General features: G+C 30.5%; 1 protein-coding gene across 1 annotated transcript; it reads left to right on the top strand.

Annotated features, from left to right (window-relative positions):
* On the top strand, positions 1–27,626 carry LOC134694498 (acetyl-coenzyme A synthetase, cytoplasmic-like). The gene is made up of 16 exons (XM_063555514.1): positions 1–401; positions 7,114–7,211; positions 8,778–8,881; positions 9,420–9,492; positions 10,573–10,648; positions 11,600–11,729; positions 15,269–15,384; positions 16,659–16,851; positions 17,665–17,798; positions 18,334–18,466; positions 18,862–18,918; positions 19,264–19,347; positions 20,074–20,182; positions 20,868–21,067; positions 21,506–21,551; positions 22,298–27,626. Exons 1-16 carry the CDS (start codon positions 85–87, stop codon positions 22,495–22,497), a joined length of 2,070 nt encoding a protein of 689 aa, XP_063411584.1. The 5' UTR covers positions 1–84; the 3' UTR covers positions 22,498–27,626.

Below are 27,626 nucleotides of genomic sequence, written 5' to 3'. Positions count from 1 at the left end.
TTTCAAGCGTTTACACGAAGCCGTTTACCAAAAGCCGCCGACAACTTTCACTTTTGATAATTTTGTGGCAAAACTTTACAAGAAATGGATAATTCTGACGAGACACCGTGTCTTTTCCCTCCTCCTGATCGACTACGCAATGAATCTCATGTTAAATCCATGGATGACTACAAGGAAATGTATAAACGATCAGTGGAAGATCCGGAGGGTTTCTGGGGAGATATTGCCAAGCAATTTTATTGGGCATCTCCTCCCACAGGAAAATTTGTAGATTATAATTTTGACTGCAGAAAAGGTAGAATATCTATCAAATGGATGGAGGGTGCCAAAACAAACATTTGCTACAATGCTATAGACCGTCATATAAAAAATGGACAAGGAGACAAGATTGCTTTCTTCTGGTTGGTAGTACTGTAGTCTGTAGTAGTCCATATAATTATTTTTATTGTTAAGTCTTTTCTTAATAAAATCTCCAAATTTGATCTGGAGATCAATCAGCTACTGATATCTCTCCGGTGTGTCTGTTTCTGCTGAGTGTCCCAGTAGTTCTCTCCGAGTACTTCGGCTTCCTCCACCATAATAAGTTTGTGGTCTAGTGGTTAAGACCGATGGCTACAGTGCTGAAGGTCCAGAGTTTGATTCTGACTCGGGATGCTTAAAATAACAGTACATCAGAAGGGTGATTTCCACCCTCTCACACACATCTAGATGGTACCCAGACCAGAGTTCAAACTAGAATGGGTACTTTTGGGGCCTCGGTTGGTCAAAGTTGTCCCCTGCTTTGAACTTTAGATCAATCCGCTACTTATAACTCTTTGGTTTGTCTGTTTCTGCCGAGTGTCCCAGTGGTTCTCTCCAAGTACTTCGGCTTCCTCCACCATATAAATAGCAGATATCCGGGTGTCCTTGCACTCCCTTTGTGTTGGGGTGGGGATTGTCCTTGTAAATATTGCACATTTTAAATACGTTAGTGACACATCTCAATTAATCCTGAAAGGGAGTGTACACAGATTCCACTTTACCCTCACAGCTCTCGAGGGGTGCTCCAAATAATGGAGGAATCTACAGTACATACATACATTGATATGTTTTACAATGACAACCTCAGTCAACAAACTAAAGGACTAGCTTGTACAGGTGTATGTTGTGGGACTATATTATTGCATTTATATATAATTACATTATGTATACACAGGGCTCACGCTACCAGGCGACTTAGGCGAAGATGTCGCTTTCCCAACCGTCACTTCGCTTTCCCCGACCCCCAAAAGCGAAGACAAGTTGCCCTGTTGTTTACGATACTCGCTTTCAGTCGCTTCCGTCATCGGTCTTTTTCAATTTTTTACCAAGTTGATGAAACATCAACTTTTTATTGATAATTAAAGAAATTTTGACAAAAACGATTAATAATCTTATGAAATGAGGTTGAAATATCGTTTTCTGCAGTGTGTAGCAAGTTATTTGCAAAATACAACTTTTTATACGACCGCAAAATTGGATAAAATTTTCGTCGTATATTGCTATCACGTTGGCGTCGTCGTCGGCGTCATCGTCCGGCGTTGTCGTCGTCCGAATACTTTTAGTTTTCGCACTCTAACTTTAGTAAAAGTGAATAGAAATATATGAAATTTTAACACAAGGTTTATGACCACAAAAGGAAGGTTGGGATTGATTTTGGGAGTTTTGGTCCCAACATTTTAGGAATTAGGGGCCAAAAAGGGCCCAATTAAGCATTTTCTTTGTTTTCGCACTATAACTTTAGTTTAAGTTAATAGAAATCTATGAAATTTTGACATATGGTTAATGAGCACAAAAGAAAGGTTGGGATTGATTTTGGGAGTTTTGGTTCCATCAGTTTAGGAACTAGGGGCCAAAAAAGGGCCCAAATAAGCATTATTCTCGGTTTTCGTACCATAACTTTAGTAGAAGTAAATAGAAATCTATGAAATTTAAACACAAGGTTTATGACCATAAATGGAAGGTTGGTATTGATATTGGGAGTTTTGGTCCCAACAGTTTAGGAATAAGGGGCCCAAAGGGTCCAAAATAAAACTTAAGTATTTATAAATAGAAATCTATGAAATTTAAACATAAGGTTTATGACCACAAAAGGAAGAATGGTATTGCTTTTGGGAGTTTTGGTCCCTACAGTTTAGGAAAAAAGTGCCCAAAGGGTCCAAAATTAAACTTTGTTTGATTTCATCAAGAATTGAATAATTGGGGTTCTTTGATATGCAGAATCTATTATAACTGTGTATGTAGATTATTAATTTTTGGTCCTGTTCTCCAATTGGTCTACATAAAGGTCCAAAGGGTCCAAAATTAAACTTAGTTTGATTTTGACAAAAATTGAATCCTTGGGGTTCTTTGATATACTGAATCTAAAAATGTAATTAGATTTTTTATTATTGGCCCAGTTTTCAAGTTGGTCCAAATCGGGGTCCAAAATAAAACTTTGTTTGATTTCATCAAAAATTGAATAAATGGGGTTCTTTGATATGCCAAATCTAACTGTGTATGTAGATTCTCAATATTTGGTCCTGTTTTCAAATTGGTCTACATTAAAGTCCAAAGGGTCCAAAATTAAACTTAGTTTGATTTTAACAAACAAAAAATTCTTGCGATTCTTTGATATACTGAATCCAAACATGCACTTAGATTTTTGATTATGGGCCTAGTTTTCAAATTGGTCCAAATCAGGATTCAAAATTATTATATTAAGTATTGTGCAATAGCAAGAAATTTTCCATTGCACAGTATTGAGCAATAGCAAAAAATCTTCAATTGCACAGTATTGTGCAATAGCAAGTCTTTTCAATTGCACAGTATTGCGCAATATCAAGAAATATCTAATTGCACAATATTGTGTAATAGCAGCAATTTTTTTTTTAATTAGAGTTATCTTTCTTTGTCCAGAATAGTAAGCAAGAAATATCTAATTGCACAATATTGTGAAATATCAAGAATTTTTTTAATTGGAGTTATCTATCTTTGTCCAGAATCAACTTAAATCTTTTTTATATACAATATACAATGTATATTCACTTTTTACTACCAACTTATAAATTAAAACAATCTTTACCATTCAGTGATAACAAGCATTTTTTTTACATCTTAATATTTTATGATGTATTTAAATGAGTGGTTATTGTTGCAACCTCCATTAGAAATTTTAATTGAGATCAGTTTTCACTGTGCTTAAACGGCCGTGGGTAACCTAAGTTACCCACAGCCCAAGATGGAGGACTCTAAACTTGTTGAGATGATAGTTGATACGAAATCTACTTTTTGCAAGGTTTTTCATGATCTATTTCAATATTGATAGGACTTTTGAATAAATAAATCACTTACCATCACTACAAATTTGTTAATTTTGACTTCACTTTAGCGCAAGGCAAACTTTTAAAAAATGTATAAGATGTCCGTAACTTATAAGTTAAAAATAATCAGACTGTCCGTAACTTTATTTTCGGATGTGGGTAACTTTTTTTCAAAATTGTAAGATAAACGATTTCAACCCTTAAAGGTTAATAAACACTATCAAACCCCTTAATTATTACATATATTTATACAATAACGATATGCTTCAAACTAAACAACCAGAGTGTCACGGATTTTCCGTTAAATTTTAAAAAATTATTCCCGGGATAAAACGGGACGTTGCGGTACGGCGAAATTTATCTAACATTCTTCTAGCTTTATAGATTGTTCACTGATGAGTCCTTGGACGGTGTAGCCGCGGAAAAAAATGATATCCTTTCCCTTAAATAATTTCTGAATTGTTAGCCAAAAAAAGTATGGTCTCTTCAATATATCTAGTGTGATGTGTTGTTGATTGTGAGAAAAAAAAATGCCAATATCTAGGAATAGATGGAAGGCTATATTGTTAAACAGGTGTCAGTTTATCATAGCAATAAAAGTAGATTTAAAATTTCTAAAAGTTTCATTGACCTCAGGGATTCAATAAGATCGGGTATCAAATCATACATGTCTTCTTTAGAGTTTTGGACTGATTCATCTATGTATTACTGCTAAGGAAAAAAATGTGTCAATGGTACCGTTGTTTTCCATTCGTTTGGTGTGTTAAATTGAGCTTTTGGCTTTGTCATTCCATAAAGGACTTCACGTTTGAATATTCCTACGAGTTTGGTATATTTGTTATTTATCATTTCTTTTTTTTATAATTACATCTACGAATAAAGATTCTTTATAGGTTACTGACATCATGCTAAAGTTACGGACATCCCTATTGGTATAAGGAAAAAAGTTACGGACAAGTTGTTTTGAAGTTACGGACATCATAAGTGTTTTGGAAAATCGTGCTGTAATCGTTTATTTTGTAGTAACAAACCACGTTTTACATTGCAGAGTTTCCCTAACAGATTTATATAACTTTTTAATTACTGAACATTTCTTTTGTATTCATGGTATTGTAATTATATAGGAGCAAACTTCTTAACCGAAGCCAGGCTGCTCCATATTGGGCTGTGGGTAACTTAAGTTACCCACGGCCGTTTAAGCACAGTGAGTTTTGGAATAAGGGAAAGTGGGATGTGAAAAAAAAAATTGGGTTCAATTTTTCTCATTTGAAATTTCAAAAATAAAAAGAAAATTTCTTCAAACATTTTTTTGAGAGGTTTAATATTCAACAGCATAGTGAATTTCTCTAAGAGAAAACAAAAATTTTAAGTTCATTAGAACACATTCATTCTGTGTCAGAAACCTATGCTGTGTCAACTATTTAATCACAAGCCAAATTTATAGCTGGATTCAGCTTGAATGTTGTGTCCATACTTGCCCCAACCGTTCAGGGTTCAACCTCTGTGGTCGTATAAAGCTGCGCCCTGCGGAGCATCTGGTTATCACTTGGTGCACTTCCGGAAGTTCCGGTGCTTGTTACTCTAAAACGTACATCAACCTAACTTTCGGTTGCAAAATAAGTTTGTTACTTCATTTAAACTTGATATAAGTTGCCCAAAGTAAATGTTCAATCCATTTATTGCATTAAAAACTTCATGATCCTTTCCAAATAACTTGTCAAACATCCTTTATTTTTGTAAATTTTCTTGCAATCGTCCGCCATTGTCCAATTTCTAAACTACGGATCGGAAACGGACCAACTATGACATGTATGACCGAAATCCGTATTTTTACAAAAATTACTACGAACACACGGATGGAACAGCTGACAGAAGAATATTGATCCCAAAAGGAAAAATTACGCATTCCACACGCATTAAAAGACTTGGTTACATCTAAATAAACTCATCATTGATTGGTGTATATAATTCCCTATAATTTATATGGATTGTTGTAAACTATTGTAAAGTTGCTTAACTCTTAGACTATTACACTAATATCAATATATTATGGCCAAGCTTAAATACCTTTATAAATCTTTTGATGAGAAACACTGATTTCATACACAAGATAGTTTTTAATTTAAGTTAATTGTAATTGATATATTATAAATTCTTTACTTTTTTTTTAGTGCTAGACATTAAGTTGGTAGTTTCTCACAAGGACCATAGAAAAATTTAAGCAACTTTTAATTTGAAATGTTACTTTAATTGAATACTCAGATATGAATTGAACAATATAAAAAGAACATTATTTACAAATGACCTTTTATACTACAGTAAAATCCAAACATTGTAGCGCACCGCGCGAATGAGCACTTCTCTTTCAAATCTCACCACTTCTCCCTATCAGTTTCAAAAAGAGAAGTCACTTCTCCCTATAATTCTGAAGTAGTGTGAGCCCTGATACATGTTTCATTTTAATACATTATTCTGATGGGCTAACTGCAAATCTTGTGTGATTCCTAAATAAACTTCATTAAACAATGAAATTATCATTCATGATGACACAAGTTCCAACAATAAAGTGCACAGGTAAATTAAATAAACACTTGATAAAAATCGTGTGTTCATGATCTAACTAAAAAATGTAATTATAAATATTGAATGCTTTTTTTTGTAACTTCATAGGGTTGTATAAGCGTTGACTGTGTGCTTCATACATAATGTACTTCGGTCAACACTTTTACACCCCAATGAAGTTACAAATTTAAGAAACATGCAATTCTTATATAGAACATACATGTACATGTTGAAGAAAACATAAAAAAAAATTTCTGGCTAGATAAAACTTGAAACAGTTTGGCACAGACTGGAAGCAGTCATGACAAAAAGGGCAAATGCAATTTTTACCATGAATATCATCTAGTGTTTCCTGCAGCTTTTAAAAAGGGCAGGGTAATTGTTAGCTCAGAGGGCACATTAAGCGCGATGGACAACAATTTTAGGGCACTTACTTAACATAAAAAGGCAATTTCTATAAAATAGATTCATTTAAAACATTCAAGTATAATGCTATAAAAAGGACATATACATCTGTAATTAATCATTAAAACAAATTGTTAAACAAGAAAAAGTGTTCAAAACATATATATATGAAATATTTGAAACAATAAACACAATTAAAAACAAAATCAGTTCTTTAAAACTGTTTAAAAACAAGAAAGAACTATGTCATATATATAAAAATATTGCTTTGGTCATATATCAATTGTCATTGACAAATCCTCCTTTTTTTCCCTAAAAACAGGCTGACACATTCCCTGATATCCAGGGTCATTTTTAGTAACCAAAATTTATTAAATTACAAAAAAAAATAACCATACAAATTAACCCTTTCCCCTCTACACCCTTTTCCAAATTAATATAGATACACCAAGTTTTACTACTTTCATGGCACTACCATATCAGCTGTTTATTTTAAATGTCTATAAATAGCCAGACATAGTTGTCTCTTACTTAGGTGTTTTCCCCAAGTATTTTTCATCATGGCATCATGAAACAACACAGTACATTTAAATACATTAACAACACAAAAAGCTTAAATTAATTGCTTTATTTTCAGACAAATAAATTTCTGTTTGTCAGACAAAAATTTCTGACTTCAAAATTCAGATAAAGACCAAAAGAGTTTGACATAGTCTGATAGTTTTATCCATTAGACATTCAGATATTTCTACTAATACTAATAAAGATGTCATATTTTTTTCTTTTTTTACATTTTGTGTATTTGTGAATTTTCACATATTTTTAGGGAAGGAAATGATCCAGCTGACCATGATTCAGGAAATATAACCTACTCACAACTAAAAGATAAAATATGCAAGTTTTCCAATATTTTAAAGCAATCTGGTAAGTAGATATTGGTTAGTCTTGTATGTTTTTTTTTAAATTTTAGTTCATTTATATGTTTCAAAGTTTAGTGTGATGTCCATTTTCACCGAACTAGTACACATTTTTGAGAAGCCCACTTCTAGTTGTGGGATTTTCTTGCTGTGTTGAAGATCTAGACCCATTTATGGCCTAAGGCTGCTATCTGATGGTTGTTGTCTCTTTGACACATCCCCCATTTGATTTCCATACTCAATTAATTTTATTGGATTGAAAATTTCTCATCTTATAAATATTCAGAAAATATAGACAGCTTCTTTAATTTAAAATAAGTACAAGTTCAATGAATGGTCATTCAGGCAGAATTGTAAAACAAACAAAAACAGTAGTTTTGAATTTATGAAAACTTTGTTATTACTGAATGTCATCAAAATCCTTAGTCAGTTTGAATAGAATACTGACTGTTGTGTTATCATGGTTATTGTTGATGATTGGTAAAGTTTTTTCATAGTGTCTAAGTGAAATAAAGACAAATCAAATGCCATGTTTTATCTGAAATTTTGTTCTGGAAATATAAAAAAGAAGATATGGTGTATGAATGCCAATGGGACAACTCTCTACAAGAGACCAAATGATACAAAAATTAACAACTACAAGTCACCATATGGGCTTCAACAATGAGCAAAGCCCAAACCACATAATCAGTAATAAAAGGCCCCGAAATGAGGATGTAAAACAATTCAAACAAGAAAAATAATGGCCCAATTTATGAACAAAAACTAAAAATGTAACACATCAACAAACGACAACCACTGAATTACAGGCTCCTGACTTGGGACAGGCACATATATTCAGAATGTGGTTGGGTGAAACATGTTGGCGAGATCCCAACCCTCTCCCTAACCAGGGACAGTGGTGTAACAGTACAACATAAGAACAAATATTTGGATACACATTCATTTGATATTTGCAATATAACTTTTTTTAAATTTAAATTATAAGCAGTTTGTTTTGAATAAAAAAATACTTGAATAAATGGATACACCTTATCATACTGGTAATACTGGTAGCAATATTAATTCTTCCATATGAGAATAGATAAATTATTGTGTACATCTACACATATACATATATATAAATATGAATAAAAGTCACTGTTACAGTTTCTGTTGAATGTACAAACCCACATACAAAATATTTGTTTAAGGATGTACTTAGTTGATTTTAAGGTGAAATTAAATAAATCAAGCTAAAAATCTAGATAGGTCATGGAGCTCCTTTTCGAGATACATGTATTTGATTTATAATTAGATATGGCGGGAAAAGACTGACTCAGACTGCATTGCTATTATTTGGGCTTAAATTAAAAGAAAGAAAATCAAGACTCTACTAAAACTTTGCCAAATACTTTTTATGAGCAGTTAAGTCTCATGTTAAAAGATAAATAGGTGTTATGGGGCAAAATAATTTACCTTTTGTTGTATGAAAAAACATTGAAGAGTTCAAACATTTGACACTTATTCTAAAACATCACCTAAGTACATCCTTAATAGCTGAATTTCTTATCCAAACCATTCTTTTTTGCAGGTTTAAAGAAAGGAGACCGTGTAGCCATCTATATGCCAATGATATTAGAACTTACTGTTGCAATGTTGGCATGTGCTAGACTTGGCATAATACATTCCATAGTGGTAAGCACAGTTTTAAAAATCTGAAGTGTTAATGTTAGGGACTTATCAAATTGGAAATCAAATTTGAGACTTTGAATAAATATAAGAATTTTATAGACTTAAAAATGTTTGAAATATTGCCTTCTTTGGTTAACCAAATGAAAACCTTTGAAGTTAACAGACCGGCCAACCTTTTCAATGTAAAAGGGATCTCATTTGTGAGCATGATGAGAGGTGTTGACCTTGGTCTTGCCGTCCTTCATTATATAAACTTAATACTTGAAATGGAATCTAAACATACTGGTATATATAATCATTGTCCTCTATTTTATAACCTAATACCTTGAAACAGGCGTTCACAGGAATTAAAATAGAAAATAGTCATACATATACTTATTCAGGATAAAAGCACAAGATATATATGATAGAAGCATTTGTACTTAAAATATTTCATTGAGAATGGTGGGAGGTGTATAGGTAATCAGTTAAGTTAACCCTTTCATCCCCAATGATGCCTTCAGTGGTATTTTAAAGTTAATAATATTGATGTATTTTTCAGTTTGCTGGATTTTCTGCTGAATCTCTTGCTGACAGAATCTTAGATGGTCAGTGCTCTGCCATTGTAACAGCTGGTAAGTATCATTATAGACAATACTAAATGTAAACATAAGTAAATTGTGTTATAAATGTAGTGCTGTAGCTGATGACTTTATTCAGTCAGTCAAAAAGTGATGGTGATATAGAAAAATGAAAATTGTCCCTTGACTTATATATAATTGCTCTTCTGACTTGATGATTTCCTGAATAAACAGTAGACTTCTTAATATCGCAAAATAATTTAATCTTTTGTTTATAATTTAGTTTTGGATGTAACACATTTTCTGATTGGCTGACATTGTTTTGTTTATCAGCCCAGAGACATAACTTTGTCATGTGACCATGATGTCATCAACATTTTTTCATTGTTTACTTTAGTTTAAAATGGAATTAAGAATTAAATTATAAAAAAAACTGTAATATTTTTTCTGTCTATTCATAATAACATAAAAATTGTGGTGCACACTGTAAAATAACCCACTACGCTTGTTATTCAGTGTGCACCACATTTTTAATGTTATTTCTTCATAGACAGAAAAAAAATTACAGTTTATTCCTTAATGAATCAAAACCACACAGTTTCTTCATACAATCTTATATTTTGACTCCTGTACAAAATGTATTTAATTTGAAGTCTGTCTTACAGAATCAAAAGATGTTAGTATATATTTTTAGATGTATTTTATGCATTACTTCACAGAAAAACAAATTCCACTAAAATTAGTACACAATGAAAATAATGAATTCACAGCTGATGTAAAAATAGGCAATCTTACAATGACATTGTAATTATGATATGGTATCATACAGCAAAAAAAAAAGAAAAAAAGAATATTGCACAGTTTCCCCATCACATAAGTTACAAATACTTTCTATTTTTTTTTAAAGTAACAAAAAACAAGTTTTTGTTATGGTCAGGATTGGTGACTTCCATTTAGAGTTAAGTGGGAAATGTCATTAAACTTTACTAAATGTTAGAAATCAATTTTCCCTTGTAAATATGAGCTATACACCTTTTTAGTTGAAATGAAAGGATATGCATGTGTTATTATAAATGTTTTCTGTAAGTGATTGATCATTTGATATTTGTACTCTATAAAATCCTTGTATTACAGATGGTGTATGGAGAGGGAGTAAACTACTTAATTTGAAATCCATAGTAGATGTTGCATTAGAAATTTGTTCTAAAAGGTAAAATTCAGTAAAAATGTATTGTACATCTCTGATTTTTTTGTATTTAATCATGTCAGAATTCATAAAGTTCATAATTAATTGGTGTATCATAAAATCAGCATTTACATAGGTTTTTTTTTCTGGTTAACACCCATTTATCACAACCACAGATAATAATCATACTAATAGATAACAAAGAAAAGGGAGAGTAATGTGCAATACCACACGATAGTGCCAAGGGCTGGTTTAATAACAAACATTTAATAATATTTATCAAATACTAATTACGAATCAGCTAGAAAAAGTCGTCATATATACACAATAAACACAATCATTTGTAAATCAATCAATCTCTTAGGGTGGTACAGGACACTACAGGGAGATAACTCTGTAAAATCAGCTGTTAGTTTTAATCACATTCTATTTTTAAGAAAATATGAAGCTTCTCAATGATCAAAGTTAGTGTTTGTCAAACTGCTATATAGTCTGTAAGTCAACCAATAAAGTGTTTGGTTCAAGTTTTTTGAAATTTTACTTTTTTTGTCAATTGGGTCAAAGTAAATACCTTGTAAAAAATTTATGAAAATTAAACAAGCCAAATTAATTTTAGTCAATGTGTAATAGGTACCACCTTTATGCATGATACAAAATATCATGCATAAAGCATGTAGCAAATAGCATGTAAAAAAAAATTAACGTGAACTATCGTGTAGACCCTGTCATGCAGATTGAATTAATCAAAATACACAAAACACTTATCCTAAAACGCCATCTATGGGCAGACAGTTCAGAAGAAAATATTTTCATTCTTAATTATAAAATCAAACGACTGAAATTTGATTATTATTGAAAATGTCAACAATTTAAACTTTAGGTTTAATGTGTAAATATTTCAGTCATTCATAGAAATATAAAATGCATTGTAGTACAGAAAATACTGACATTTATTTATAAGTATATTTTTTTTAGGGACCACAAGTTATCACATTGTTTTATTGTGAAGCATTTGTTACCAAAGGGGCACAGTGTACAACAAAATGGTGATTGCGTAGACTATCCAGAGGAAAAACCTGCCCAAAGACCAACTCGTAGTTTAAAGGTATTTGATGATGGTTTAGAACTTTACCACGCACAAAAAATAAAACAGTAAATACCAAAAATATAAGACAGTTCAACAGACAATATCCATTGACCAACTCCTCCAAAAAATATCTATAAAAACAAACCACTTTGAACAATACAGTACAGTTCAAGAGTACCAACTCTCCCACACCCTACACCGAGGAAAATGTCGGAGCCACTCCGACAAACTCCGATATTCCTCCCAAAATGTTGGGAGGAATTTGGGAGTAATCTCTCCCAAAATCAGGTAAATGTTTATTGTGATAACGAGCTCACTCTCTACACCGAGGAATTAATTGCCCTTATCCTACTTTGATCTATACCAGCACAAGACTGAATGGGTAATTGGATTACCTGACAGGTAAAGGTTGAAGTAATAAAGAGTTATATTTCCGGTCTACTGTACCAGTTTAAGTGTCAAACAGGTGTATAATTTTAAATGTCTTTTATACTAATTATGGTAATAAAAACTAAAGTCAAAATATTTTCGTATTTTTTGTTAGCCCATCTAAAAATATCTTAACCTTAATGTACTTGCTTTAAAAAAAAAAAACGATTATAAAATATAGCGGAATATGTGAAAAACAAAATATTCTACTTCAAAGTTAAAGTCTTTATTTAAAAATTATAAGTCTAAAAGTTTTATATATGCAAGTAAAAAGGAAAATTTATTCACCATTCATTAGACCAAATGATTGCTCCGTATTAATTGTGTAAATCTACGGCATTTTCTTTTTACGATTATCTAATTGCTGGAATGAATAAAAGATTTAAAAGCAAAATGTTGTTGTTAATTCTTTCAATTGTATTTAAGTTTTATAAAAAATGAAAACTACTTAATCTTGACCTCGATGTCTTCACCAGTGAATTAATATTTTATTTACGAAATGAGCATACTTGTGTAAAAATAACCGGAAACTTTCGCTAAATTAATCTGAGCAGTTAAATAAAATTACGTGTTTGAAAGTTTTGTATATTCAAGTAAAAAGGAAAATATTATTCACCATTCGTTATGCTTAATAACCTCCTTGGCTTAACAATTACGGCATTTTCGTTTTACGATTTGTTGGCGGTACAGCAGAATAATAATACATTTCCGTTACAACAGGAATACTTCCAGCTGCATTAATTCGTCTTTGTTTAATATTAACTTTCGCACAATGAATGTAAATTTGTGTATTTTCAACAAAAGATTTTAAAAACAATTATTTGCCGTGCGAAGACAATTCCACGATACACATCTCAGTTATCAACAGTTTGGGTTGAACTTGAACTTGACTTACTTAACAATGTTAAATGCTAAAAATAGTTAACATCAATGTTATCCACAGCACAAGTTTTTTAAAGGGCGGGAAAAAATATCGCGTACTAGTAAACTCAGGTGAACTTTCTGGCCGACCGTGGGAAAGTCCATTCAAGGTTTCTAAAGTTGCAGAACGACATTTTTGTGCAATCGTATTGAGGCTCCAGAAGGTCCTTTTACAATTGATTTATCGGGAAAATATAATTCTTATCCGAATAAACGTGAACACATTTTTAACTATTTGAATTTTAATGTTTTCAAAAAAGAAAGTACATTAGTTATATGTCCATGGTCAATAATATAGATTTACAGTTGGTGATGTATTAATTGAAATTATGATGGAAATTGTCCGGGGTGACTGATTGTATTCAAATGACAATAATCATGATAATACGATAAAGAAATGCCAATTGTAGGCGGTTGGGAAATTTTGAAAATAAAATGATGACTGATTTAACTGGAATAGAATATTATGATGGGCAATTATGAGGTTTGATAAATTTTATTAATAATTAAAGGATTAGTGACCTATCGGATAGCGATAAGCGGATTACTTATCATCACAACTTTTAACATCTTTTGTAAACGTAAAATGATTGAGCGTCATAAACTTGTCAAACACCGGTAGAATTATAGTACATTTATAATATAATTAATGTGAAAATATTTTTCACTTTCCAAATTCAAATGACGAAATTGATATAAATACTTTCGTCAATTTGAAAACCGTTCCGTAAAATGCGAAAATGACGAGCACTATCAATATCACTTGAAATTATTTCCTTTGTCAACAGAGTTGTCATTTAACAGTTTCTGTTCGTAATTTGAATTATTCAAGTCTGTATAAATGTACCGAGGTGGTGAAACATCATATTTTACATTGCTCCATAAATTAAGTTTACTTGATGATCCGATGAATCGGGTTACCGAAAAAAAACATGATTTTATTAGCCAGTTGATTTTTTAATAATGAACAATTAATGCGCTGATATTGCTTATTGAATAAGTTATAAAAGAAACTAATTGTGGCAAAATCGTCCTTGCTGAAAGAACACAATGTATGACCTGACCGGACTGTAATAGAAACACAAAATAACAATTTTCTTCATACTTTTTCGTATGTACGTTCTATTTTAAAGATAACGGCATAAGACACAAATATAAAAGATAATAATTATCTTATTCTATATGATATTGTCACATCTTTATCTGTCAAAGAAAGGAAAACATTTGTTCAATTTATAATACCGTGATTTTAAAGCACACCTGTGCAACCAAGATCGATTAAATGTTCAAAGGTAAATTATCTGGGTAATCCAATTATGTTGTCACGCGTCGTTAATTTGAAGTACATCCCATGGGCAATAAACCAATTAACAGCCACGCGGTGTTGGGAGAGAATCTTTGGAGGATTTTAGGAGTGAAATCCGCGGTACTCGGTGTGATTCCGAGAAACACGGAAATCGGAGAAAAAAGTTATCGAATCGATATTTTTGAAGAGTACTGTACATAGTCTACTATCACTGGGAAAGCCATTGGTTAAAGTGCCTGTTTATTATCTAGAAGGCCATAAAACATCTAAAAATATGGACAATATATTGGCTTTTAAACTAAACAGATCTTCATTCTAATGAGATATTGTGGTATCATATAATTTCATTTGGTATCATTTTGTGTACAATTATGAACCTATATGCCTTTTGAAGAAAGAGCTGTTATATATTGTAATATCATTAACCGATAAAAATTTTACTGCACAAAGTTGGCAGAATTGTAAGAAAGCCTGAATTAATTCTTTATTAGTCTTTTAAAATAGTGACAAATTGAGATAATATGATTATTAGCCAAGACTTTGTAATTCCATTTCTTGGATAGAGTTTATTTCTGAGACTGAGTAGAAAACAAAACTGCTTTTCTGATGGGTGAATAAAATTGAGAATGGAATGTGAATTTGTGATCTTTTTTATGCATCTGTTATGAGAAGGCATGGCAATTTAGATGTGGGAAATTTTTAACAAGGAAAAGCTTTCCTGTGGCAACAGACATTTTGAAAAATAAAAAAAATAAAGGCACTGATTGACATTATGATGAATAGAAAATTAAAAGCAGTTTCTTTTTTATTAATAATTATGACACTAGCATCATATATTGGCACTCAAATGTTTTGAAAATTGTTCAATAGAAATTAAGTGAAAATTTTAATTTCTTATTAGATAAATTGGACAGATGGTCGAGATGTTTGGTGGCATGATGTGATGGGAACAGCGTCCACTGACTGTGAACCCGAGTGGATGGATGCAGAAGATCCACTGTTCATGTTGTACACTAGGTAAGTTGTCACTGTATCTGACCTTGAACCTGAGTGGATGGATGCAGAAGATCCACTGTTCATGTTGTACACTAGGTAAGTTGTCACTGTATCTGACCTTGAACTTGAGTTGATGGATGCAGAAGATCCACTTTTCATGTTGTACACTAGGTAAGTTGTCACTGTATCTGACCTTGAACCTGAATGGATGGATGCAGAAGATCCACTTTTCATGTTGTACACTAGGTAAGTTATCACTGTATCTGACCTTGAACCTGAGTGGATGGATGCAGAAGATCCACTGTTCATGTTGTACACTAGGTAAGTTGTCACTGTATCTGACCTTGAACCTGAGTGGATGGATGCAGAAGATCCACTGTTCATGTTGTACACTAGGTAAGTTGTCACTGTATCTGACCTTGAACCTGAGTGGATGGATGCAGAAGATCCACTATTTATGTTGTACACTAGGTAGTTATCACTGTATCTAACCTTGAACTTGAGTGGATGGATGCAGAAGATCCACTTTTCATGTTATACACTAGGTAAGTTGTCACTGTATCTGACCTTGAACCTGAGTGGATGGATGCAGAAGATCCACTGTGCATGTTGTATACTAGGTTTACAAGTTGTCATGGGAATAATATCTGAATTTGAACCTGAGTAGATGGAGCCAAAAAAATCTTGCTCAAGATTTTGAAAAAGGAACGAATGCATGTTTTTAATATCCAATGTAGTAAAATGCACAATACATGGTTTAAGTTCCTCCATCAACACTTATTTCCTTTTAAATGTTGACTAGAATTCATTGAACTTTAAGAGACTCTCTATTATCTTGTTTATTTGTCTTTTTTATAACTTGTTTATTCCCTAGTCACTGACGACTCTTTTGTAGACAAAACATGTGTCTGCCGCAAATTCAAAATTTGAATCAGGGTATCTATGATGAGTTTATTACATTGTCCACCTGCTTTTTCATATTTGGTTTTCTTATAGCAGAATATGCAATTGAGCATATCTATGGAAAAAAGGCCAGTTTCTTGTATCTTTTAAAAACCAGTGAATAGGTTTTAGTGTAACTTTCAAAGAATAATTCTAAAATAAAGTAATTGTTCTACTCCAATCTATTTTTTAAGCTAAATTCTTTTGTATTGTATACAATTTTTCAAGAGATTTCTATAAGGGCAAAAAAAGTAGTACCAAATAAATCTGGAGATATGTTTTAATTAATTATTAAAATACAATATTAAGCTTTTCCTGTTTAAATACAACCATTGTTTTACCTTATTTTTCAGTGGCTCCACTGGTAAACCAAAAGGAGTGCTTCACACTGTAGGCGGATATATGTTATACTCTGCTACAACATTTAAGTATGCCTTTGACTATCAGCCAGATGATATATACTGGTGTACAGCTGATGTAGGATGGATTACTGGTCATACTTATGTTGCTTATGGTCCACTCAATAATTGTGCTACCAGTATTATAGTAAGAACTTTATACTTATGTAGCTTATGGTCCACTCAATAATGATGCTACCAGTATTATAGTAAGAACTTTATACTTATGTAGCTTATGGTCCACTCAATAATGATGCTACCAGTATTATAGTAAGAACTTTATACTTATGTAGCTTATGGTCCACTCAATAATGATGCTACCAGTATTATAGTAAGAACTTTATACTTATGTAGCTTATCGTCCCCTCAATAATGGTGCTACCAGTATTATAGTAAGATTATGGTTACAGTTATTAGGAAACATTTTATGTTGGCCTCAAATGTACTTCAAAAACATGAAATATATTCTTGGTGAAGGAAAATACAGATGCCAACATTATTCATAGAAATACAAGTAATACCAGCTTCAAAAGACAACACAAACTTTTAGAATTTTCACAGAATACTAAATAATAAGGAAATTAAAACAGCACTTACCACTATGTGAGAGAAAGGGTAAACTTTTTCTTTATTACTAATGAAATCAGTTAGGATTCCTATAACCTAAGTTCTGTTCTATAGTCTTGTTGAGTGAAGTATATGAAAAGAAAAAAAGGATTGTGAATACAACAAATGTTGGTGACATCCTTTGTGTATTTGCTGATATCATTTGGTGTGCAAAAACCCCTGAAACAAATTTGCATTTTAAGATCACAGCAGAGGGTTTTACATAAGATGAAATATGACTGGTATATAAACTTTGAAGTTATATGCCAGTGGTTTGTTTGTTATCCAGAATTTCTTTCTTAAAAGTTTTATGTATTGTTTCTAACAAAACAAATGATGTTTTTTTTTTAATTAGTTTGAAGGGACCCCATTCTTCCCTGATGCTGGTAGATTCTGGGCCATCATAGAGAAATATAAAGTGACTAAGTTCTACACAGCACCAACAGCCATTAGAGCTCTGATGAGATATGGGGATGAATATGTCACCAAGTAAGTCTTCAGGTTTCTAGAGATGAAACCTAAAACCTCATTATATTGTCTTTATTGATAATTCTTAGAAATTATCATTTTAGAAATTATAAATCTATCTAGACACGAAAGCTAAAATTTACCAGTAATGCTTTACATCAGAAATTTCCAACAAGCAGTACTCCACTATATATGCAAAGGACTATCTCAATTCTGACAGATACAGTTGATAAAAATGATATTTGAATTGAAAATATAGATATCAAAGACTTGATAACTATGGTAATCTATAAGATGTTGTGGTAGCATTTTTAGCTCTTTGTTTTATTTAAATGTTCTATGCATGGAGAACCTCAGTCAAACAAGCTGCTGTGCAATTTTCTGTAAAATAAACCAATATTTATCATACAGATAAGAACAAAGAACACATTGCAAACCAGTTGTAAGTATAGATTTCTACAGCTAAGGTCCAAAACGCTGTATATATGAAAAGGACTATTATAAGAGTGGGAATCAGTTGTAGATAGATGACAACTGATTTTTTTTTAAATTTTAGATATGACAGATCGTCTTTGAAAGTGTTAGCTACAGTAGGTGAACCTATTAACCCAGAAGCTTGGCTATGGTATCACAATGTTGTAGGGAATAAACAGTGTGCTGTTGTAGACACATTCTGGCAGACTGAAACAGTAAGTCAATACACAGAAATATACATTTAGACAATATATGTTATAAAAAAACCACATATAAACTTGGTTATTCATCACTTGTATTACTTTAAACAATGTCTTGTTACTTAATACTAAGTCATATATAATCTACTTACCCATAAAAAAAGTTTTAAATCAGTGTAAATGTAAAGACAAAAAAAAAGGCTCAGTCATTATGTGTAAATTTAAAGCTGAGTAAATCTTTAGGCAATTCTGAGAATAGATACTTCAACAATATTCAATAATTTTAAAAACCTTAAGCATCTAAGTGCTCTAATTTGTCAAAAGTTTTGCATACTTATATTTAAAAGGAATGTTTTGATATACACTAGAGCATAGTTTTCTGTTGGTAAAATATATTAATTTACTTTCAGGGAGGACACACAATTACACCATTACCAGGGGCCACACCAACAAAACCAGGATCAGCAGTAAGTAAAGATATTTAAAAACCTTTAAAGAAATAATTATTTCATTTAACAAAATAATTCTCTTGTATTTTTTATAATTTGTAATTAACAAAGTCTATGAGTTTCATCAGGTATCCATATGATCTTGAAAAAGGTAAAAAAAAATGATATTGGATATAAAGTCTTTTGTGTAATATGCAGAGCTCTTTAGTCTTATTTTCTAGAGTTCAATTTTTACTGTCTGTTGATGGAGATTTTTGTAAACAAGAATTAAAGCATGTTGAATATTCATTGTCAGACAGCAAAACTACCATACATTGTTTGTGTACATAGTATAAAATGTAATTATTGAATATATATTTGCAGACATTCCCATTCTTTGGAATTGTACCTGTTATAATGTCTGACGAAGGAGTAGAAATCACAGATCCGAATGTAGAAGGTTACCTGGTGAGTAGACATGGTAGATAACCCAATAGTATTAGGATTGTTATTTCAAACTCCTGTATTGTTAGTTGATAAATAGATATTATGTTTTACATGAGCAATATTGATTTTTAAGCATTCCTGAATCAGAGACACTTGCCAGCTGTATGTCTTTTGTTAATTGTTAAGATATCCTCTGAAACTATTTGTCAAGTTTTTATCCAGATCATGAAATAATAGATGGAATATTTTCAACTTGTATTTATTGAAACTTATTCTGCTGCGTTTGCATAGAATTTTATACCATGAAAAAACTTTTTTATAGTAATCATTTTACTGTCATTTAAAAGCTAGGTATGCTATATATGTTCCATTTCACCTATTTTACTACTTGATATAATGCATAATCACTCAACAGTCTAAGTCACAATGTTTTTAAATACATCACCAGTCATCCCAAATGATTTGGTGTTGGGTTAAATGTTGTTTATTTAAAATACAGATTTATTATCTTCAAATATCATACAAAATTAGAATTTCTATGAAAGTTTTGATTTTCATTGGGTGCCACACTTTGCTATATCATACTCAGAATAAAATCCTTAAAAATAGCTTGTATATTTGAATGCTTATCATATTATATTTGTATTATAAATCTGTGAAAACTTGCTGAGATCAGCATAACTGAAATTAAGATGCTTTGAAAATTTTGATGGTTACAATATATACTAAAGTCAGAATACATTTTAGGTATTTAAACAGCCATGGCCAGGCCTGATGAGAACAGTGTATGGTGATCATGAGAGATATGAAACAACCTATTTTAAGAAATTCCCTGGTTATTACTGTACAGGGGACGGTAAGTATTTCTTTGACCTCTAAGAAAGATGTTTTCCTGCTAAAACTTTGAAAATGCAAGTTGTTATACTTAATAACTGACTGTGTGAGAGATTAACAGCCAGTCAAAGTTGTTAAAAACCACCCAGATAGATCCTTTAAAAAAACCATTCCGATAAAAACTAGTGAACGAGAGTCTTCCAATCTGAAAAATTTCAAACAGATTTAAAACTTTGAAAATTATGTATGTGCCTAGGAATTAGATTATTAAAGGTTTAGAAATAAGATCCAGATGTTCACAAAATGTATATGAAATAATATTTTATTATTATGAGATTTGATGTTATAGTTATGTAAGACACATGTTGTGTTAGGCTCTGATCTTGTCCATAACTTTATAGTAGGTATTGGGTTTTTGTTTTGATTTTTTCCAATTATATTGCGCATAATATTGTTGTTGAATTATGCCCTTTAGGGTTCTTGATTAGATTAATAAAATTCTTATCTAATCTTATGAATAAAAATAAAAAAGGGGGTAAACATCTTTAGAATTAACACAAAATGACCAAAAAATTGGAGACAAACAGAGTCTAAGCTGGTTTATATTTTAACATATTTTAAATTGTAGGATCCAAACAAAAGGCTTGTTAAATCTACGTTACAGGAAGGTGGTTATAAGTGGGTTTATATTTCAACTTTTTTTATAGGAGCCAAACGAGATGAGGATGGTTATATCTGGGTAACAGGAAGGATAGATGATATGGTGAACGTGTCAGGCCATCTACTTAGTACTGCAGAAATAGAATCTGCTCTGGTAGAACATCCAACTGTCGCTGAGGCTGCTGTCGTCTCTCATCCACATAAGATCAAAGGAGAATGTACATACTGTTTTGTCACTTTGAAAGAGGTATGTTTTACTTAGAGTGAAGGAATATAGACTGAGATAGACTAAGTTATCATTAAAAGAACCAGATGAAGAAATACATAACTTCAATACTATTTAAACTGTATCTGGCAAACTACAGAAACAATCTTATACTGTGAAATAATTTATTATTTTTCATGTTAACTCAATTTAGTGGATTGAGAGAAAAAGAAATAGATACTTGATTTCATTGTTTTCAAATTCTTTATCATGCATATATGAATTTGTATTTGGAAAATAATTAAATTTTAAGTGTAACTTCACCAATGAAAACCATTGGCAAAGCAATTTAAAGAAAAGAAAATTCAAAACAAACATATTGTTGCCATACGAAAACAACTTTAAGTTGAACTAAATTAATGAAGATAGCATTACCTACAATTGAACAATAAATTAACATTAGAATCCTAAATATTTCAGGGTAAAGAGTTTTCAGATGCTTTGGTAAAAGAACTCATGGATAGAGGTAAGACCATAAATAATGAAAATATAATATTTCAGAAGTCATTTCATTAGTGAATTACATTTTCTATGATGTAATATTTATAGGCTTGAATGGAATACACTACTGTTATTTCAAAACTATAATTAAAACTGGAAAAACTAAAGGTTCAATGACTGAATTAAAAGCAAATTATATGTTCACTTTTCTGCTCAAATTGATAGGATCTACTTACATTAGACAACAATATTTTCTATAAAGTTACAATACTGTCTGTAGATCTCAGTTTATTTACCATCTGTAGGCCCTGCTTATAAGATCATGGTCAAGCAATTGAATTAATAAGCAATGTTGTTGTCCATCAGATTGTCATATCCTGAATGCCAATAGGCTAGACATATCTCATGTGTCAACAGTTTATGTATCTTTGTACTTCCTTATGACAACAGCCTTATCCCATATTGATTATGAATTGCATCATATCTCTTTCATAGTTACTACTATAATCACTAGTCAGTCAACACTGATATTGTGAGTTCAAACCCTGCTCATGTGGGTGCACTTGACTCCAATCTTAATTGATTAGGGTAATCAGTTTTCCTATGGAAAGTCAGTGGTTTTCTCTGGGCACTCTGGCTTTCTTCACAAATCAAAAGTGGCTACCAGGAAATAGCCCAAAAATGGTGCTTAAAAGTGGCGTCAAAACACCCACAATCAATCAATCATTCATTTGTTCAGCACTAAATTATCTGTTTTTCTTTATTTTTCAGTGAGGAAGAAGATTGGTCCTTTTGCTCAACCAGATTTTGTACAGAATGCTCCTGGACTGCCAAAAACAAGATCAGGGAAAATCATGCGCCGTGTACTCAGGAAAATAGCTGTGGGAGACAAAAATGTGGGAGATATCACAACCATGGCTGATGAAACTGTCATAGATAAACTATTCCAACTCCGTCCTCCGGAAGCATAAAACTATTCATTTATGAATGGAAAAATTAAAATAAACAAAAACAATTATAGACATAATACATCTATGTAAATTGATTTTTTAATGAATTAGGACTCATTGATTTTGTTCAAGTGCTGATATTTTTACAATTTAACATTTATATATTGAAGGAATTCTAATATTTCAAAGACTGTCAACCTTTATTGACCGTAAGACCATATAACATTAAATTTCTATTTCACAAAAACATGACACATTTATGTCAGTCAATACTTGTCTTATAACCTATTCTAATTGAATGATGGTTTAAAATTACTTCAGATATGTGCATTATAATTTCTGTTATTGTATTATAAGTTTAGTTAAGGTTAAGTTCCAAACAGAAATGTTGTGACTTGTTTTAATTTTGCTGAAATAAAGTTGTTGCCATTTACTTTTTTTTTTATCAAAAATGTATTTTTACATTGAAATATCTCTATCAACATTGTCTCTTGAATTGTAATAAATTGGTTAATATATTTTTGTCTGACATCTTTTGATATTGTTTAATTAAGTGCTAATAATCATGTCAGAAGCAAATATATTTTTTATGGCCTTTGTATTTTAAATGTTATTCTTTTTGTTAACGCTTTTTTTTAGTGCAATATTATCATCTATGGTGTCATTTTTGGTATATAAATCATTGAATCTATTTATATATTGAATAATTTCAATGTTTCAAATTCTTATCATTAAAAAATTATTATTGTTCATGTTTTGATAATTTCAATAAGATATTGCTCAATACATTTTTTAAACTGGCAAGGTTTTTTGCATTACAAATGTACTATTCCTAAATCTCCAACAGAGCTAGAGTGACAATTGGTCAACACGAGCGACCAGTCTTTATCTTATCAGAACCTCTATTTGAGTCAAAAGTTCCAAAGTTAAAATTTTACTTACACTTGAAAAATGTACTAAATACTCCAGAAAAAAGCTAGATATAGGTTATGTAATGTTCTTGATATGTTTGTCAGAGTTATTTTCTATGAGTTTTTTTTTAATACAGAGTTACATTTAGAATATGTACACGTATCAATATATTTGCCTATATTTCTGATAAAAAAAAAAATACATGAAAATGTAATTTCTTTTTCAGATGTATTGAAAATTTAAACCTTTAGGTAGTTGAAAATTTTTGTCAGAAATCTTCTTTTGGACTTACAAGTGCTTTTATGAATTCTAAAATATTCTTGGCATTTTCGTTATTTCAGAAAGGTTTTTGCTGTAGGTACATATAAATGTGGAGTATAGTATAATAATTGTAATGTTGTCTCATGAAATTGATCAAATTGTATCTAAATTTGTTCCATGGTAATTTTATCTAGGGCTTATAAAATAAATTGTACTGAAACCTTTTTTTATAATAGGTGAAGGGTTATTACATCAAAATGGAAAGTCACCTATTATTGTTAAAATTTTGTTATTTATTATTAATTGTGTATTATTTTTTTTTCTTATCATATATGAACATATATCAAAATATAAAAGAAATGGTTTGTTTTTTTAGGAAAAAGTTTGACTGAAATTAAAGTTGGTTTTTAATTTTCTTGTTTTTAATTTTCTTTACGAAAATTGAACAGCAAAATAAAATGGCATTGTTTCTTTTGAATCTCAAACTGTTCTACTGCTCAAGTTTGGAAGACATAAAGTGAAAACAGAATAAAACAACTGTCATTTGAGTTTGTGCCTTGCTTGTTTTTAGAACCTATATCTATATAAGAAATTAATATTTATTATTTTTGTTTTAAGTTTTGCACAATCTTAACTTTATTTACTCACTAAATTATAATATACTGTTTTGTTACAAATATATTACACAACATATTTAACCATTTGTTTTATATAGTTTTATGTTGAAACCTTATTAATCTAATCTTTAATTCAAGAAAGATTGAAATTTCAAAATTATGAATTATGAATTACAAATTATGATCATAATCATAAATAATGACTTTTCTTTGAATCTCTTTGAAAGAGTTTATGCATTTAAATTTTCTTTTGTACAAATGTATACCCAAGTCACTTTAGTCCAATAAAAACAGTGAATAAAATAATATTTTACTTTAATTGATATTACTTTTTTCAGTAGATTATAAGTTAGATCACTTGAAGGGATTAACAAAAAGGAAAAGGCATAGGGTATGTTCTTTTCATTTTCATTCAGAACTGATAACAATAATCAGGATGCAATATCGTCCACTTTTATCTCCCCTGAATGGAATATATTTATGCATGATTTATCTCCCCCTGAACTGAACACTCAAGTTTTACTTAAATTTAGGTTAAGATTTTAGCATTCATGCTTAATCCAAAAAATTAAAATCTAATCTTTAACTATAGTGCGAAAAGAGATTTATCCAACTCACTAGCCTATTATACAGTAAACAAATGTATTTCCCAGAATTTCACAATAAATTATCAGCTTTAAATAGATGCTGGTACTAGAGGAAAATTATACTGATAGGGAAAAAAATCAAACAAAACTTAAATCTATTTGAAGATGAAGTTCAATTTAGGTATGTCAGTCTGTCTTTTTTTCTTTCTTATGATAAAATCTCAATTATTTATAAAGAATTATTCCATTGTAGTATTTTCTTCATCTTTGTAATTTTATGCTCTTTGTTATATTCTTATGTTATAAATGATTGTTTTTCAAAGTACTTTTTTTTTGTTCAGTGCAATTTATTTTACTATACATATTTAGAGGTAGCCAAAGACTTTGAAGGCTTGGAAATTGTTATTTGACATGAAGTTCTTTGTACACAATGTATATTATACTTATAAGCAATCATTGGGACAACAGTTTTGACTGTTCTTTTTATACCTTAAAAATGATAATTTATTTGATGAAAATCCTGCAATTTTTTGAGAGATTACAATGTGTTGCCTAGATTTTTTTCTCTCAGTTGATCTATTTGCACAATTCTATAATGGGTATTAATATTGAATTGAAATTGTGAAATGGGTACAGATTCTGAAAGCAGTTTTATTTTGGTTGTGATTAATGCAGATTTTTATCTTACCTTGCATTAGAGGATAGGGTATTTCTTGTAAACATGGTTTAGTGTTGAACAATATATGTTTGTGTTTACTATATATTCACTTTGTATCGACACCTTTTATATATTATAATTTTGATTGTTTAATCTAAACATACTGGTATATAGTACACAGGGAGGACATTTTGAATAATTTGAAAATAGATTTTACCAATTGTATGTACCTTCTTTTGCAAATCTCAGAAAGTGGATTTAGACATTAATATATTGATAGGGTAAAGTTAATTGTGGAAATAATTGTGAACTGATGTATTAATTTTATTTATTAAAATGGTAGTGCATGTTATCAAATCAAATCTAAATTATAAAATGAAATATGTATTTCTGAATTCTTTGCATAAAGGCACTTTGTCTACTGATCAATTGTATCTCTAAAACAAGATAAGATATCTTTACATTGATACAGTCTATCTCTCTAAAACAAGATAAGATATCTTTACATTGATACAGTCTATCTGGTTTGAAGTAAATTGTAAAGAAATCTGTGAAATCTATCTTCTGTTACTGTTAACAGCACATATATTGCACAGGAATAACAGCTTAAATTGATAACTTGCTTCAATTAGTACTTTAGATTTTTATTTATTTTGAATTTTAGAGTTGGGTGCAGTACTTTGGTTTCATTAAATGATATTTATGCTTTTGGGTAACATATCAGTTAAGCGTTTTAATATGTAAAGGTTAGTTGATACAGTTTCAGGGGAGATAACTATTAAAGTTTAACGTCCTGTTGCTACTATAAAGGGAGATAACTATTAAAGTTTAATGTCCTGTTGCTACTATCAAGGGAGATAACTATTAAAGGTTTTTGCTTGTGAGAACTTGTCCTATTCAATCAACAGACAGAGAAGCTAAAAAGTAAAAGTTAATCCTCCCTTGTGTACAAATGAAATGTTTTGCATTTATATTGAAATTGGGAATATATATTAGTTTTTTTTGGCAGATTTTTTTCTTTTTTGAAATGTTGGTAAAGTACATGTTTGGCGTGTTATACCAAAATTCAATAAATTTTTTTTTTAAAACAAACCAGTTTTACCAACATGTACTTCTATGTTCCTCTGCTGAAACAAATTTAATTCGAGTTTTCCATTTAATTGTATTGCCAAAAAATACCAGTTTTAGAAGAAGAAAAATTCTTGTTAAATAAAGTTTCATATTGGAATGACAAAAAAAATCATTTTTTAGACGCATTTTTAATTTTTAAAACACAAGGTATGTAAAATAGGTTTTATTTCATCTGAAACTGTATAGACTCTTGGAATATATATGCAATGAATAAGGTTGGCATTTAGAGTGTTCTATCTAATTAAATATTGTTAGTGAAATAACATTAACACTTTGTAAAGAATGTGACATCATTTTATTTATTTATCTATATTGAATTTGTTTCATATTGATACATCTTGAATCGAAAACAAAAACCATATGTTGATGATAAAAAAAAAGTTTATTAGCAACTCTACTGTCTTGAGTTCATCAAGTTTTTGCAGACATCTGTTTCCCTTTGGAATTGTTGATTCAATTGCAAATCTAATTCATGTACCACATATCAAAATGAGGTTAATCATATAATTCTATACAAATGGCATTTTGCAAAAATAAGAAGCTTTAAAAAAAATGTTTTTAGAAATAAAAAATAATCAATGAATATTCCCAATAAAGAGTCAATTGGCATTCATATTTAACACCTTACACTTACATATCTTTATTGGTTTTATGTTAAATAGTGCAATAAATATAGTGATCTTTACTGATAAATTCGAAAAAGTAATAATCGTGGCAACTTGCAATTAATTTTTGGTTGGTAGAAATTAACACCAGCTATTTATTGTTTTTAGTTTGATTCTGTACAACCATCAATTGATTAGATAGATATAGATTTTGACCGTTTCAAAATTAACAAATGGTTAGAATGACTGAGGGATGAATTAAAAGCTGTCAAAAGTGTATGTTTAGTCCCTGAATAAAAAGGTTCATATTTGTTTGTCTCCACCTAGTTAAGAACTAATATTTGATTATTTAGTTATGCAAATAAATTATGACAAAGAA

This window comes from Mytilus trossulus, chromosome 1 (genome assembly GCF_036588685.1).
Source record: "Mytilus trossulus isolate FHL-02 chromosome 1, PNRI_Mtr1.1.1.hap1, whole genome shotgun sequence".
In the NCBI taxonomy this organism is placed as follows: Eukaryota; Metazoa; Mollusca; class Bivalvia; order Mytilida; family Mytilidae; genus Mytilus; species Mytilus trossulus.
The sequence above is the reverse complement of the archived record's forward strand: the minus strand, read 5'-3'. Positions and strand labels throughout refer to the sequence as shown.

Bases quoted from the DNA above. Each gene is read 5' to 3' on its own strand.
- LOC134694498 (XM_063555514.1), top strand. From the start codon at position 85: ATGGATAATTCTGACGAGACACCGTGTCTTTTCCCTCCTCCTGATCGA. The intron at 11,730-15,268 runs GTATTTGATGAT...ATTTCTTATTAG, and splicing joins GACCAACTCGTAGTTTAAAG to ATAAATTGGACAGATGGTCG. The intron at 19,348-20,073 runs GTGAGTAGACAT...AATACATTTTAG, and splicing joins CGAATGTAGAAGGTTACCTG to GTATTTAAACAGCCATGGCC.